This window comes from Tyto alba, unplaced genomic scaffold (genome assembly GCF_018691265.1).
Source record: "Tyto alba isolate M040663 unplaced genomic scaffold, T.alba_DEE_v4.0 Super-Scaffold_45, whole genome shotgun sequence".
Taxonomy (NCBI): domain Eukaryota; kingdom Metazoa; phylum Chordata; class Aves; order Strigiformes; family Tytonidae; genus Tyto; species Tyto alba.
Window position 1 is genome coordinate 41,705,421 of NW_024881321.1, and position 15,621 is coordinate 41,721,041.

At 44.1% G+C, this 15,621-nt stretch overlaps 1 protein-coding gene across 8 annotated transcripts in view; it reads right to left on the bottom strand.

The window, feature by feature from the left end:
* The window catches only part of NPAS2 (neuronal PAS domain protein 2), a 109,214-nt gene that overhangs the window by 47,821 nt on the left and 45,772 nt on the right, over positions 1-15,621 (bottom strand). For all 8 annotated transcript variants that reach the window (XM_042806151.1, XM_042806150.1, XM_042806153.1 and 5 more), the window contains 2 exons: positions 6,009-6,062; positions 706-854 (listed from right to left, as the gene is read on the bottom strand). In XM_042806151.1, coding sequence (XP_042662085.1) covers positions 706-854; positions 6,009-6,062 — 203 coding nt within the window. The remainder of the gene's footprint in view (positions 1-705; positions 855-6,008; positions 6,063-15,621) is intronic.

Here is a 15,621-nt window from a genome sequence, read left to right on the forward strand (position 1 = left end):
AAATCTCCTCTGCCCTCCGTGAGGGTGCATGTCTAAGGGATTTAACTGTCAGTGCTGTGTGCATTTTAAAAAACAAACTGGCTTTCCAAGGCTGAACTTTACTATTCCAAGCGCACATTGTGCAAATGTGAAGTAGCTTCTGCTTGTGCAAACCAGGTGAAGCATACCAGCTATTTGTGACTGTAATATGCTGAAACCAACTTAAAAAACTGGGGCCTTTTCTGGTCTGAGTTTTTTGCTTACTGTGAAAAATGGAGTCCTACACAGTCCACTGAGGAGCAGGGGGCTGAACAGATTGCTTCCCTGAATTTTTCTGCAGAGAAGCTGGAGAAAATGCTTTGTTCTTCTGCTCAGAATATTGCAAATTTCAAGGAATGGAATCTTCCCTCTGGCCCCAAATCTCTCTTGTTCTAAGCATCCCTCTTCTTCACATGTGCTGCAGGGCACTGCTGTCTGCCTTCCCTCGATTCCTGACATTCGCCCTCTTGTCTAACAGGTTGAGAATCATCCTCAGCTAAAGACCAGACAAGGAGATAGATTTGGGCAGCACAGTGCCTGCAAATGATCTTTTTTGATGAGATAGAAAAAAAAAAACCCTTATGTTGGCACTTTTAGACCCCTTGAGCCATTCAGATAATCACTGAAGGAAACAGGATATTGTAGTAACCGTCTGGCAAGTGCATGAAGAGCTGCAATAAATCTTACCATTGTGTTTCTGCAGAAAGCCAATGACTTTTTCCAGCACAGTAGTTTTGTCCATTTTGCGGGTGTTGCCTGGAAGCATGGAGCTGAGCTCTTTGATGAGAACATTGAACTGATCGCGCCTCTTCTTCTCAGACTTGTTACGCGAAGCCCTATAGACAGGGGAGAAAAAAGCATGAGCAGTGCAAGAGGAAAAGTCATCATGTACCTCCTCTTTGTAGTGTCCACACATGGCAATTAGCTTGCTGTGTGCCTCAGTATGTGAAGATTAGACACTGGCCTCCAGAAAAGCTGCAGAGCCAAGTAGGAGGCGACTGTTCCTACCTCCTGCTCTTGTCTTTGGGCTCTCTTTAGAGTCCAGCAGGGAGATGGAGGCTCTGCTTGCCCCTCTGTGCTGCCTCTACACATTCTAGTCGAGCCTATCAGGTCATCATTAAGCCTGTAGGTGAAGGAGCTCTGTCCATCTCCTAGGCATGCACAGGATCTTGAAAGCTCATGGAGCCTTTGAGAAGACACTCAGAGCAAGGAGAAATAGCAGTAATGTGACAACAGTAAAATTGTCCGTAAAGGAAAAGAGTGGGGACTTGTAAAACTATGGGTCATACCCATCTGTGCAGTCTTAACAGGAGAGAGGGACCTCGGTCCTGCAGCTCAGCCACTGCACCGGAGCTGGGTCCACCTGGAGGGACCTGCCCGCTTTGGTCACTCTGGCTACCTCCAAGCTGGCTTACAGAGAGGGATCTGTCTTCTAGCCATTAAGATCAGGGACCTGAATAGAGGTTGCTGCAGCTCCTGTCTAGTTCATATGCCACCGAGTTCAGTCTCCTTTCCAAGGTGACAAGGGCAAGGAGGAAGGGCATGAGCACGCCTCATCCCAGCAAGGCGTGGGCCTGAGGCTGGGATGTGTTCTGGACCCGGGGGCTCAGAAGTGCTCGCAGGGGTCTGCTGCTTGCCCCTAATCTATGTGTGTCACTGGGCAAATCACTTAAGGTCACAGAGCCCCAATTCTTTAGGTGTGAAACAGGGACTCTCCAGCTTTCTTTGCCAGTCTTGTCAGTTTAGCCTGCACCTCCTCAGAAGGAGCCTGTTTCTGCTGCTGTGTTTGAAGAGCTCAAAGGAAAAAAGGACCTGATTACATTTGGGGTGTTTTGGCACCATCATAATACTGTCATTAAGGATACTGATAATCTTTTCAGCATGTGCACTTTATTTTTTTAAAAATTATATGCCAACCTATACACAAGCAAGTGTTTTCTGAATTGTTCCCATGAATTCTACTTGGATAGTACCACCTAGACTTTTTGTAGCTGTGTGAAAATAGAAATAAATATAACCCAGAAGGTTTGTTTGTTCTTCTGAAAGGTCCTCAAACAGACAAGATTTGCCTTGTTAATTACGTAAAGATCTAAAAATCTGGTTACGTGTAGAGAGGAAAGAAAAGCCAAGAGGCCGGTTCTCACTCTGAGTTTCTTAGTCCCAGCTAACTCTGCTGTACCTTATAAGCAGCTCTGGATGCACACTACTGAAAATCATAGCAAAATTTAACCCAGCATCTACATCCCGCCCCCTCCGTCCCAAAGGACCAGGATGCCAGTAAACATTTTCAGCAGAGAAATCACTGCAAAATCTTCTGGATGTTACTACTGACAGAGGGGTAATTTTTGTTTGTCTTGCTTTCAACCCTGAACGCACTTGGAGATACACTGGATAGAAGCCAACACTTGATTCTTTTACAGCTTTGAACACAAGAGATTGGGTGGATACTGCCTGACTGATTTCAGCCTGTTCTTATTACAGTGCAAAAGGCTGTCAGAACAAGATGTGAAAAGCTCCAGCCTTATCCTATTTCTGTATGGTTCAAGGGGACGTTAAGAACACCAACATTTTACTTCCTCATAATTCAATCCTCGTTTCATTTTAAGCCGAAAGGGTCTTGATCACCCTGAAAATAAAATAAAACACCAACTGTCTATAGGGAAAGTGTTGCTTTTTCCAAAAAAAAATAAAGATGCCTTGACAGAAATATAAAGAATCTATTTTTAACTTTTGATATTTTATTCACAAAGGAAATATAAAAACTTCTCTAGTGGAAATAACTCTACCAAGATCTGTATCGATGATCACAGTAAAATCTTAAAAAGGAAAAAAAATGAGAAAAAAAACACAATTAGGTCATCTAAACTATCCCTGCACAGTTGTAAATGCTTTGTTCAGTCCAGTTGTAAATGTCTTAAATAATGCAGCTTTCATCACTTCCCTTGGAAGTTTATTCCCTAGCCTTGCTTACTTCACTGCTAGGGCATATCATTTACAATAAGCCAAAACAATCTCTGTCTTAATTCCATACTATTCATCCCTCCTTGCTACTCCAAAAAAATACAGCATATCCATGAGGAAGAAGGAGACACAGTATGAATAAAATCTGGATTTTTAGTGAATACAGCTAAAGGCAATGCAGGACAGCTTGAATTCAGAATGATCAAAATAATCCATTTAAAATGTGTTCTAAATTGCCATTTTCATTCTCTTAAATATTTGCTACTTATTGTCTTAAAGAGAGACTGATATTTGCTGACTAGTAGCCATTACATTTTGCTGATTTACAATGAAATGTGGCTTTACACTAAATTTCATATTTCTTTTTTTCTGTCCTGTGGCATACACTTGCATCAAAGCAAGTAACCGTACCACATACCTTCATTTAGATTCTTAAATTTATTTTTTATTGGAGTTGAAAATGGCAGGTGATAGTCCTTATTTATTGAGCACTTACTTATGGTTCACTCCCAGCTGGTTTTGTCTGCAGATTGGAATTCAATTGAATTGAAAAATAATTATTTTAAAATATTTTACTATTAAAGCGAGCCAAAAGAAAAGCAGATAGAGAAAACAGTACACAAAGCACGCTTTTTGTTTAAAATTAATATATCTGTAAGACAAAGTAAGCCTCATCTAGCATCAAAGAATTGAAAATGAAATGATGGATTTTGATCTCCAGAAGATCAGAATACCCCAGAGAGGCTCCCAAGTGTGGTGTCATCCTATCCATATATTAGTCCCCAGGTCTTTGGAGTGAAGTAGTGCCTTAGGCAGTCAGAGGATGCAGAATGGGGATCAGAATAACCAGTGTGCTGAAGGAAGAGCTATACATCTTGGCCAAATACTAAACACTACACAGAGGTGGGAGCACAGGTGCCTCTCCTGGGGAGAGGATGGGTCCTCTTCTCATGCCTGCATAATACAACCTGTGTGTGCCTAATAAATTGCAGCAGATAGTAATGGTTTGCATGCGTGTCTCTAACCTGAGAAACCTGGCTCCTGGCTTGGGTCCATCCCCAAAGAGTTAGATCCAGAAATTTCCAGTCTCGTCTACTTTTAACGTAGAAAATTAAAGAAGAGAACAATTTTCTGGGCTATTTATTCCCTCTCGCATTTCTCAGCACTGAGGGACCTGGTCCTTATATGGAATAGAGAAAAACAAAGAAAGCATTTCCCCTGCAGCATGGGACAGATGAAAGTCCTCAGTTTTCAAGACACAACAGCAAAATGTTCAGCCAGTGGCTTCTCCCAAGTTTGACTCTCTTTAAAGCTCTGGAAGAAAACCTGTAGCTTTGAAATGAATATGAATGGTTTTAGTATACGGTAGTAACTTTAGACTTTCAGGAAGCCTCTCATGATCTCAAGCTTAATTTTTAATTTAGATTTACTTCTGAAAAGCAAAATGTACTTAAATTACAATTTAGAGAAGAAATTTCCTTTTTTCATTTTCAAAGTTATAAATTTTTATCCACCTTGATAGAGGCCCGCCCCAGGGTATGACAAGAATTCCCTCCAGGAACAAGCGGCATGAAAACCATACCAGATGGTGACTGCAATCGCTTGATAGAGAGAATACGTGTTACTCTATTTTAGTCCTATATGCGTTCACTTACTGTGTTATTTACTTATTTTTTTAAAAAAAAAAAAACAATTAGCACACAAATATCCTGAAGGTAATCAGGCCGTAAGGCGATGCAAGGTGGGCTCCCTTCCCCTGCTCGCGGGGCTCTGGGGAAGTGTGGCCCACACGGTCTCCGAGGAGCCACCTCCTTGCCGTGCGCCATGGCGGCAGGAGGCACCCCTTCCCTTCCCTTCCCCGCACCCACCGCCCTCCCCTGGCCCCAGCTGCCTGCCTGGCTGACGGCCGGCCAGGCAGTCGACCCTCTCCTGGGCGTGAAGCCCCCCGTGCGGAGCGGCCGCAGGGCGGCTCCCCTCGCGGGCCTGAGGGGAGGCAGCCAGGTCAGCACGCTGCTCCTGGCCGCCATGGCGGGGCCTTCTGCAGCCCGAGCATGCACACGGACGGAGGAGGGAGCAGAGGGGAACGGCTGAGCTCGGTTGCAGCCTGCGCTGACCTATATTGGTGAGAAAAAGCTGCGGGGAGGAAAGAAGCGGAGAAGGAATCAAAAGAGATGAAACTGGATCAACTAGTTGTGCCTGGACTGGAAACACTCTCATTAGAGACAACCAAGGGGAAAAACGCGGGCAACCCACGGCTCCCTCTAAAGCAATTAAACTGTGGGCTGTGGTATTGATAATGCATCCAGAAAAAAAAAAAAAACAAAAAAAAAACAAAAAAACCAAACCCAACTCAAATGCCTCCAAACAGCTTTTCTGCAGATGCCAGTCAGATCTGACAATTATTAAGAGTTTTATTGCCACGGGTCTTCTGCCTTGAAAAACATTTTTTCCCTCCCCACAAAGTGTTCACAACCTTTTTCTGACAACCAGGACCTGATGGTGGCATGCAGAGTGTATGTGAATACAGGTTTGTGCCAGTTTAGGGCTGACACAGCACTTTTTGTGGTCCTTCTCTGCTCTGACGGTAACTTCTGAGTGTTTTCATTACTGTGAGATTGGCACTGCTGAATAAATGACCATTGTGATAGGGAAAACTCCCACTTTCTTAGTTCTTTTTCTTTTGTAAAAACCCCACATTTTTATACACTGGGTAAGCTCGGATGATGTATTCTAGTGGCAGGAGTATGTTGTTGGTTCTTCAGTTCTCATGTTCTGCAGTAATGTGAAGAAAGCGATCAATGCCTTGGCTTTTTTGACATTTTCCACAGGAAACATTACTATTTTATTTTCTTGTTACAGGATAGCAAAGAATTGGAACCTGTGAGATGGTAGTTTTTCAAATTATGCTTGGCTGTATTTTACTCTCACTCTCTGATTAATTGGTTATGGATAAAACAGCTTTTGCAGCAACAAACAGTATCAATCTCATCACAAGTTAAACAGAGAGTTATAAAAGAAAAAGTGCTCACCTCTTTGCCCTGTCTTTCTCATCTTCGTCCATTAGATTGTCTAAGCAGTTTTTTCTGTTGAAGAAATGCAAGAATCATTATGAACTGTCATTTTGTTAGCTCTACTTGCAGGTTAACCTGAGAGTCGCTCTATTTCATTTTAATACAGAGTGATGATATCCAGGTCAGGTAAATGTGTCAGCAGTGCTTTATGCCACAGTCCTTGATTTTAGGAAACATCCATTGTGGATAACGTTATTCCTGAGTGTCACACTAGCCTTAAGGGCTCCAGCCAAGGGTCAAGGCTCCCAGGCACAACGTGATGCACCAGCACAGTACAAAAACAACCACTTCCTGGGGGATTGTTTTCCTGTGGAGGTTGCTCTCTGCAAACTTGCAGGCTGGATGAACCCTGGGGTCTGCCCAAGTCAAAATGACATTTTCAGCACCACCAGTTTCTCCCCAGAATCATCCCCAGTGCAAGAGCCAGCATCACTGATGCCTCTGACTTCTCAGGTGGAGATTTCTACTGGAAGGCTCTTCCTCATCCTATGTGGGCCCTGACCCGAAGCCAAAAGAGACAGTAGTACATCTCCTGAATTGAACCCCAAATTCAAAGTGTCCTCATAAATCCCACTGCCTGAGACACACTGTGAAAAAACTCTCCCATAGCCCAGACTGCCTGCCTGGTGGTGCTAGCACCAAGCGTGGGGACTGCTCCATCCCCATCACTCTTTTTGCTAGTCTTCACCAAAATGTTGTGGCCCGTGGTCAGATTTATAGTCCAGTTGCTCCAACAGTTTGAGCTGTAAGGATAAAGTACTCTGAATGCAAGATGTGTTTATAAAGTCACAGAGTAAAAGGGGGTAAATTGGGTGAATTAAGTAAATTTGTGTAGGGATGGCAAAGGGAAAAATACAAGAGCACCCTAGCTGAAGGATGAGATCCTCAGAAACACTTGTTGCCAGCTCACTGCCCGCCCTCCTTTGCTCCGTGGCCTTATAAGAAAGCGATGCTTAAGCCATAACCACTTCAGCCCCAGGAGGAAGCCCTGTGCTGCTGCAGCCTCTTATGGCACCTCACTCCCGTGTCAGGCACAAAAGCCGCGTGCTGCTGCATCCCACACAAATATTTTCTGACCCTGCAGCACAATGCTGCTACAAACCCTTGATATTGTCAAAGCATCATTTTCAAAGCAGCGGTGTAATGACAGGCAATGATAACACTCGCTTTCAAAAATCAATGTTTCCCATTTAATGAGTCCTCAACATGTAAGACATGAATAAAATCGGAGGGGTGGAGGAGGGAAGTTAATTGCTAGGCATTATTTAAGCCCATGGTATTTTCCACATGAGTCACACATAAATTTGCTTGTTTAAAGAACATTTTATGAAAAAACAGGAGTGAAAACTTACTGATAGTAAGAACAGTGGATAAATTCCCTCCTTCTGTTACTAGTTCTCTTACAGCAGTATTCCACTGGCTCATTACTCAACAGTTAGCTAAGAACATGAAACAACCCTGTAACTTTTTATCAAATATCAGAGTTATGAGGAATTAAAGCCACGGATCACTGATTGGAGGGTAAAAGTACTACTTCATGGCATCCAGCTTGTTGATGGAGGAGCATAAATAGGAAATATGAAGCCTGAGGAAGTGGCTTTTTTAGTCATAACAGGCAAATTTAAGTTGCTGAGTTATATTATACAGAACAAAATAACAAAAAATGCCATGTAGTTTTTAGATGTTTTTTCAGATATTTATTTGGCCTTGCAAAACAGCCAAGTCAGTCATATCACAATCCGTAGTTTAGACTAGGAAAATTTATAGACCCAGTTAAATTTTATTTACTGATGTTTTACAAATACTTTAGGTGGCTATTTGCCCAGTCCCAGAATCAGCCTGCTAGCCCAACAAACATGTTTTCAAATAATTCAGGCTAAGTTGTAGTGACAAAATTCAGTGGGTTTTGTTGTTATTTGCTCACATATTGCAACCAAAATGTTCACCTATGTTATTCAAGAATAAAGAAGGCATCAGTAATATGGCAAGGGTTAACATTTAGGATTTTGCTATCTGTCTTTGCTAGACCTTTGCTCAAAATGCTCTGTTGCATGCACCTTTGTTGAATCTAGGGTATGACAAGCAAAATGGGGCAGTGTCAGCAGAAGTTGCTTTCTCTGAATCCCTAAGGGTCTTCCTCTGCTGCACCAAGGCCTCCTCTAGTTGTAACAGGTTCCCAGTAGAAAAAGGGAATGGGAACAAAAGCTCTGAGTGTCTCTGAGGAAGGATGAGGGTGGATGGGGCAGTCAGCCTCAGCGCTGCTCAGCACAATGTACCTAATGGAAAGGGGCTTCCTACAGCTGTACCCTATAAACCATCAAGGAATTACACTGCCGGGAAGCCTCTACCCTTACAACAGAGCAACAGGTCTAACTGGTTTGTTCTGCCAAGGATTTGGCTAGATCTGTAAAGCAGTTCATGGCCAGCTTCCAGTAAACAAGGTTTCTCACTGACTGACATGAAATTCTGGACCTGCTGTGCTGTTGCTAGTGTTAGACAATATCTAATTGTCATTTTGCTTCTGTTTGCTCACACGGCAAAATCTCCAGAGCATCGTAAGCATTGCTAACAGCATTTGCCAGTACATATGTACCATATGAAATTAAAACTGTTCTCAATAAAATAGATACGGCAGAGTATACAACTGCTGTGAACCAGTACTGCCATCCCTCTCCTGAGCCACACCAGATGCTGGCTTACACCTGGAGTGGAAACTCATGGCATGGAGCTTAGGTATATGCTTCGTGCAACCTGCTTGCTTTACGTTATCCTCCCAGCCCTTCAGCTGGGAGAGTCCCAAATAGTAAACTGGAAATCTACTCTCTCATCCCCATCAGTGCCTGGTTTACGAGGCAATTCTGGCTCATTGCAATGGCGGAGGCAGGCAGTAAACACCATGGCTTCATGCCACGGTTCCGCTGCAAAGAGAGGACATAAAAACCCAAGTGGCACAAGGATTTCTCAAAATTTGAACAATCCTTTCATGCTAACAAAGAGAATTTGGAAACCTATGGGTAACAACACCACATGATGTAACTCCTGCCAATGGAGTATTTAACAGTGATAGTTACATTTGGAGCTTCATTAATACCATCATTATCAACAAGGAGTGAAGATGCTATTAATGAAAAAAGATGGGAACCACCTGGAATTAGGAGGAGAAAGCTCAAGTGCTCCCATCAGGGTGGTACTCAGACAGATACACAGAAAGATGCATACCCACAAGTGGGGAAGAGTGGCATTTTGGAAACAAAAGACGGTTTAAAACTGTTAACCGTGTACCCCTGGCTTAGTTATCAGATGGAGAATTACAGCACAAACATCCCCTCCACATTCATTCATACAATGAATTGTTGCTTAGGAAAGAAATAATTCAGGCAGAGTGCCCGCTAACTCTGGGGACTCTCCAGAAGAAAGGCTGCACATGTTTATTTTGATACAGTCTATTCCCAGTGGACACAGAGCTTGCACTATAAAATTCATCTGGCACTGGTCACCTTATCCTGCGCTAGAAACATGGTTTTTAGCAAGTTAAACTACTACTCTTCTGTGCGGGTGAGGTTGATTTCTCTCCTTCCTGCCCTACTGCTCATAAGGATATTCTATAAAATGACTGACACTCAAGTGTAAGCCGCTGATTTCTCACTAAGTTGCCACATGGCCAGCTAATCTCAGTTCCTACAAATCAACCTGACATTTAACAAGAATTTTTAATCATTTTTGTTTAACTCAGCTGAATTAAATCAGAGACATAAATTTATTTTAGAGGTCCTGGGATGTTCCTGGGGGGGCCTGGTGAGAAGTCACAGTGTTTGTGTTCCTCTGGCCCTAAGTTGGGCATCTGGGGGGAAAGACTGGGCTTTTCCTCCCCTTCCCTCTCTGGCATGGTGGGGTGTCTGCCTCCACCACCCCCCAGGCCTGCTTGGGGCATTCAGCCACTTGTCCTGTATAGGGCATGCTCAGCCCTGGGGGGAGGGGTGCTGCCTGCCATACCCTGGTGTTGCTTCCCACCTGCTACAGACATCTGAGCCCTCCCTCGGACCTCATCCTCAGAACACTTAGGATGCTGGTACAATACCACCATCCTAAGTAAAGCTGATGATACTGCACTTGGAGAACAATCCTCTCACAGGCAGGGGATGGGCAAGCGTTGTATGGAAAATTGGGACACCGGGAAGAAACATCTTGAACTACCTTCTGGCCTCTGGGCAGACTCTCCCCAACAACTGTTATCTTTGTGAAGAGGAAAGAAAAAGATCAACTGGGTGGAGGTGATCCCATGCCTTCCAGACACATCACGCAACCTCCAGTGCCCATCTCTGCTGAGCATTACTTCTGCAAGACGCTGAGCACTGCCGCAACAGGGAGTTACTCTCCGGTTCCTTCTTCAAAGGGGAGGAAAGAGTCTGTTAGTGAAGAGCTCAGTGTTATAAAGGAGGCATGCACGTATGCTTGGTGGTTCAGGATTTAAAGGCCAAATCCACCCATGCACGGCATCCTGTGCGCAGTGAGCAGGATCCAAGACATAGGAAGAAGGCAGTGAAAGGGAGTACAGGCTTTGGGCATGAGCCAAGGGGGAAGGGTTTCTGGCCACCCACTAGCATAGGGGGACAATGTGTCTGGCACTGCCAGGTCTCTTGCCCGGGAATGATGGACAAGGTCTGAAGGGCACTGTGGTCAGACAGTGGCCATTGTCCCATGGGTGCTCCACTGAGTGGGATAGATGCGTACTTGCCCACACTCGGGAGCACTGCTGTGACCCAGCACTAGCAGCTGTACCCCCTTCTTCTCAGCTAAGGCAGAGCTCTGAAATGAAGTAAACCACACTAACAAGTAAAGTATTTCCCTTCCAAGCCTTGCTGGGGGTCAAAGAGGAAGATAGGTAATGGGAAGCGGCAGGAAAGGTCACAGGCTAGAAGGCAAGAAGTGATCATTTTAAACGCCTTGTTCCATGTTTCGTGTTCCATGTTCCAAGTGGATGAAGCACTTGGATATGCCACCGTGAGATCTATGGCACAAACACACAGAAGAAGGATTTGTACAAACACAAATGCACAAATTTGAGTAAATCAACAGTCATAGACACAGCAAACTGAACTGTGCCCCTCCATCCTAATTTTTCAGATGTAAACATGTGAACTGTTACAAGAACATGCTGGAGTCCGTAACTAAATACAGTGCAATCCCATCTGTAGCAATCAAAATTGATTTATCAAAATGTAAACAGAATAGCCTTAAGAAGGCTCAGGAAAAGACAGTAAAAAATCACTTTCCTGATGATATACGTTGTTATTTGAGAAGGAACTGTGACTTTTCAGTGAGAGAATGGCAGTCTGCATTTACCACGGGTCATGTAATGCTGTGATTGTTATGGGAATTACTGTTTTTACGAGTAAAGGAAAAATCCAGTAGCATGGTAAGTGTCCAGCTTTAGAGTTACGACTGTTTTTGCCTGATGGTGTGCAGCTTAGTATTCCTGCATTCAGTAGATTACTACATTTTGTTTATACTAGAGAAGAGGTTGTTTAGAGGTTTCCAAAAAAGAAAAGAAGAAAACTTTTTGAGAAAGTATTAGAATTCATGAACCTGATGGGCTTCTCCATGTTTCATACATAGATGTACAGTGAATCTTTAGATGGTAATGGGCTTAAAGCAAAACAGACATTAAGAATTAATCCAAACGTGGACAGTGAAAATTATCGAATTTGACATAAATTAATGCTCTGCTCTTCTGAACTGGGGGATGGCAGGGGGATGCTGACAGGTAATGCAGCATTTAGTGGGAAGAGGTATTCTTTTCTGTAGAACAGAAACATTGCTCCTATTGCTATTTGACAGCTTCCCCCCTCTACCCCAGTGTTGGTTGAATTCTGGGGCAAGTCACCTATAAACCCTCTATGGATGTGATATAATTCGCATTAGTTTAAGTCAGGAGTGGGACGGCTGACGTCAGCAGTGCTGTGCTGGAGCATGGCCAGGGTAAAGCGAGAGGCGTCCTTTATCTCTAGCTTGTGAGCAACATGGAAAGTTTATGCAGCGTTTGGGATCTCTGATGAAGATCGGTACATACATGCTCATTATCTCTCTTATTATTATTACTGAATGTCTAGAGTCATTCAGACTTCAGTGAACAGGCTAAGTGAATCCCCGGGTTCAACTGCTCCGCTCCCCCCTTGCACGGCTGGAAACAGAAAGGCAAACAAATTAAACTAACATTAATCAGCAAAGACTGCCATCTGTATAACTCGGAGCACTGCTCCGCGTGCCCATCCCCTTCCAGCAATGCTAAACAGGATTAGCCTTCCGTGGGCGGGAGGGGAAAGTAGGTCAGTTCGGTAACATCGCTGCATGTGATGAACGGAGGATGTGACTGCAGTGGTCTGCTGGCAGCCCTCTTGTCTTCTGTATGAGCAACGGAGGCGAAGCACCTGGGCTTGTCATGGGGCACACGGGGTGGTTCAGACCCCTGTGTCCCTGCATGACGACACCTGCCATTTATAGAAGCAAGGGTTTTGCAAAGCATTGGAGTTAATGGGTGCATTTCAACAAGGAAACTGAGGCAAGGGGCAGCTAAAGGCTTAGTTACTACTAGTTTGTGCATAGCCAAACATTTGTCAAAGCTTATGCATGAGCAAAGTTACAAGGGATGGTAAATCATCTGGTGGAGGTATTGTCTTTGTGTATTGACTTTATTGGGTGTGTAGGGATGGTGGCAGGAAAACCAAAGCTCACTTAAAGTCAACACTTGCAGGGCATATCAAGGGCAACAAGAAGAACTTCTGCTGCTATATCAGTAGTAAAAGGTTGGACAAGGAAAGTGTGGAACTGCTGCAGGATTGGGGGTGGGTGGATGAGGTGAATTAGTGACATCAAACACAGGTAAGGCTGAGATACTGATGCCTTCTTTGCTGCAGTCTTCACTAACAAGGTCTCCCAGGCCTTTGTGTTGGAGGTCAGGCCAGGGAGGAGCAGAGGGACCAGCAGCAGGTGAGGATCAACTCAGGAAACTTGAAGGATTTTGAGGGAATTTGACCGGTACAAGTTGATAAGGATTGACCACCTGCCTCCATGGGTGCTGGGAGAGTTGGTGGTGTCCTTGGTAGGTTGATCTCTCTCACTTCTGAGAGGTCGTGGAGATGGGGGGAGGTCCCTAGTGGCCAGGGAAAGGCAAATGTTAGCCTTCAAAAAAGGCCAAAAGGGTGATCCAGGGAGCAACAGGACAGTCAGCCTCACTTTTGTCCCCGGGAAATCATTGAGCAAGAACCTCTCAGACCACATCTATGGGCACATGAAGGAGAAGGTGATCAGAGACAGTCAGCATGGAATTACCAAGCGTGACCTGATTGCCTGCTATGATGAAATGACAGAATCTGTGGATGGGGAGAGAGTAGTGGATGTCATTCACGTTGGCTTCATGCTCAAAGGCTGGGCTGTCTTCACAGGGGAGACACAGAGAGGCTGGAGGAAAGGGCTGACAGGAACCTTACGACATTCAGTGGGAACAACTGCTAAGTCCTGCACCTGGGAACGAAGAGCCTTGAGCTCTGCTACAGGACGAGGCAGCAGGAAAGGCCCTGGAAGCCCTGGCAGGCAGCAGGATGGCCAACAGTGCCTGGACTGCATGCACAGCCTGATCAAGAGAAGGGATTATACCCCTTGACTAAGCATTTAGACCACATCTAGGGTAGTGTGTCTGGTTTAGGGCCCGTCAGCACAGAAAAGATATAGATTAACTGGAGGGAGCTCAGCAGAGAACCCCCCAGTGTGGCTGGGGCTAGAGCACTTGCCTTGTGAGGAGGGGCTGGAGTAGCTGGGCTGGTTCAGTCTGGACAAGAGATGGCTTTGGGGACACCTAACAGTCCCCTCGTTGCTTACAATGGGTCAATGAAGATCCAGAGCCAGACTCCTTTTGGTGGTACAGCGTGGGAGAGTGAGAAATAATGGGCATAAATTGAAAGAAGAGAGGAGAAACTTTTCTCCATGAGGACAGCCAGGAAGCGGAACAGGCTGCCTGGAGACACTGTGCCATCCACATCTTGGAAGGCTTTCAAGACCTGACTGGGCAAAGCCCTGAGCAGCCTGGTCTGACCCCAGACCTGGTCCTGCTTTGAGCAGGAGGTTGGACTGGAAATCTCCTGAGGTCCCTTCCAACCTGATTTGTCCTGTGATTGTGGATCCACTGAGCTGTCTACCAATGGGAACGTCCTAAGGATATCATCCCCCCTGAATTAGTTCCTATATTATATATGTTTCTGAAACCTGTTTTATTATGCTTTTGCTCTTCTGTGGTACAAACAGCTTGTGAACTGACTCACCTACACTGACATCCCTCCTGCTTTATAAATCTGCCATCTAGGAGAAGAGCACGAGATACATATCTTAACATTGTATATCTGTATATCAGGTGTCTGTTGCGTCACTTTTAGAAGTTAATTTTTAAAAAAATATTCACCTTATGATAGGATTAGAAAAAAAAAAAAAGAAGAAAAATGCCTCTCATGAGAATGGCCCTTGACTGCGAAACCTGTTATTCTTCTCTTTCTGCTTTTCACTTTCTTAATCTGTTTTAGGTATTTATAAAACTTTAATCCTCATAGTATCAGAAGTCCCAAATGTACAGTTTAACATGTGCTTAACTCTATACAGCTATAAGAAGTCCCTCATGTATGTTTATCTTTGCAAAGTCCAGGCCTAAATGTGGCAGTAGAGTGGCACAGATTATTTTGTAATTACTAGCTCTGAAATCTTCCCTTGAAAATGGCCTCAGTTAGAAGGTATTCTCAGTTGTAAGAATCCGCTAAAGCTTATTTGCTTCTTCAAATATTTAAATAAGTAGAATAACATAACATCTGACCTATGATCTTCTGATGGTCAAATGCTCAGCCAGTACAGGCAAACTGGCAGAATATGTGAGTATTACACTAGACAGGTTTATTTGTCAAAAACTGAAGGATTGTTGTTTTGTTTGGCATGAACTACCTGGGAAACACCAACACAAGCAGAAAATCAGTCTCTTTTTGATGAGACTGTTGTCAAAGTCACTCTCTTTTTTTTTTTTTTTTTCTGGCAGCAATAATCTTGACAAGATCCTTTTAATCCTTTCCATCTAATTAAACAAGTTACAGTGGCACTGGAGTATAAATCAAGATGTCCAGGAGCTGGGATAGACTGGTCTCATTCCCTCCAGTTGTTTGTCTGTTTGTTTGTTAACCATTTATGGATGGTTCTCAAAGAACCAAATTACTCCTCTTTTAAAAGCCCTGGGCATGGGAGTAATTTTGCTAACAGAAGAAAAGTTTACTCCAGAAAGGAATTCTGAATTTTTGACGGTGTTGTCAAATTAATTGTCACAATTTACACCAGCTGCGATGGTGTCCCCTCCATACATAAGATACTGAAATAAGAGGCCACACATTTCTGTGGAGATTTCAGCAAGAAAGCAGAAATTAAAATCAAGCCCAATTTCCTTCTAGTTTGAGGCATCTAAGCTGACGTGGCAGCTCCCTCTCCACTGAGCAGGACCTGGGGTGAAGGATTGTCCTCTCTCAGTGTCCTTGCCTTCTTCCCATCC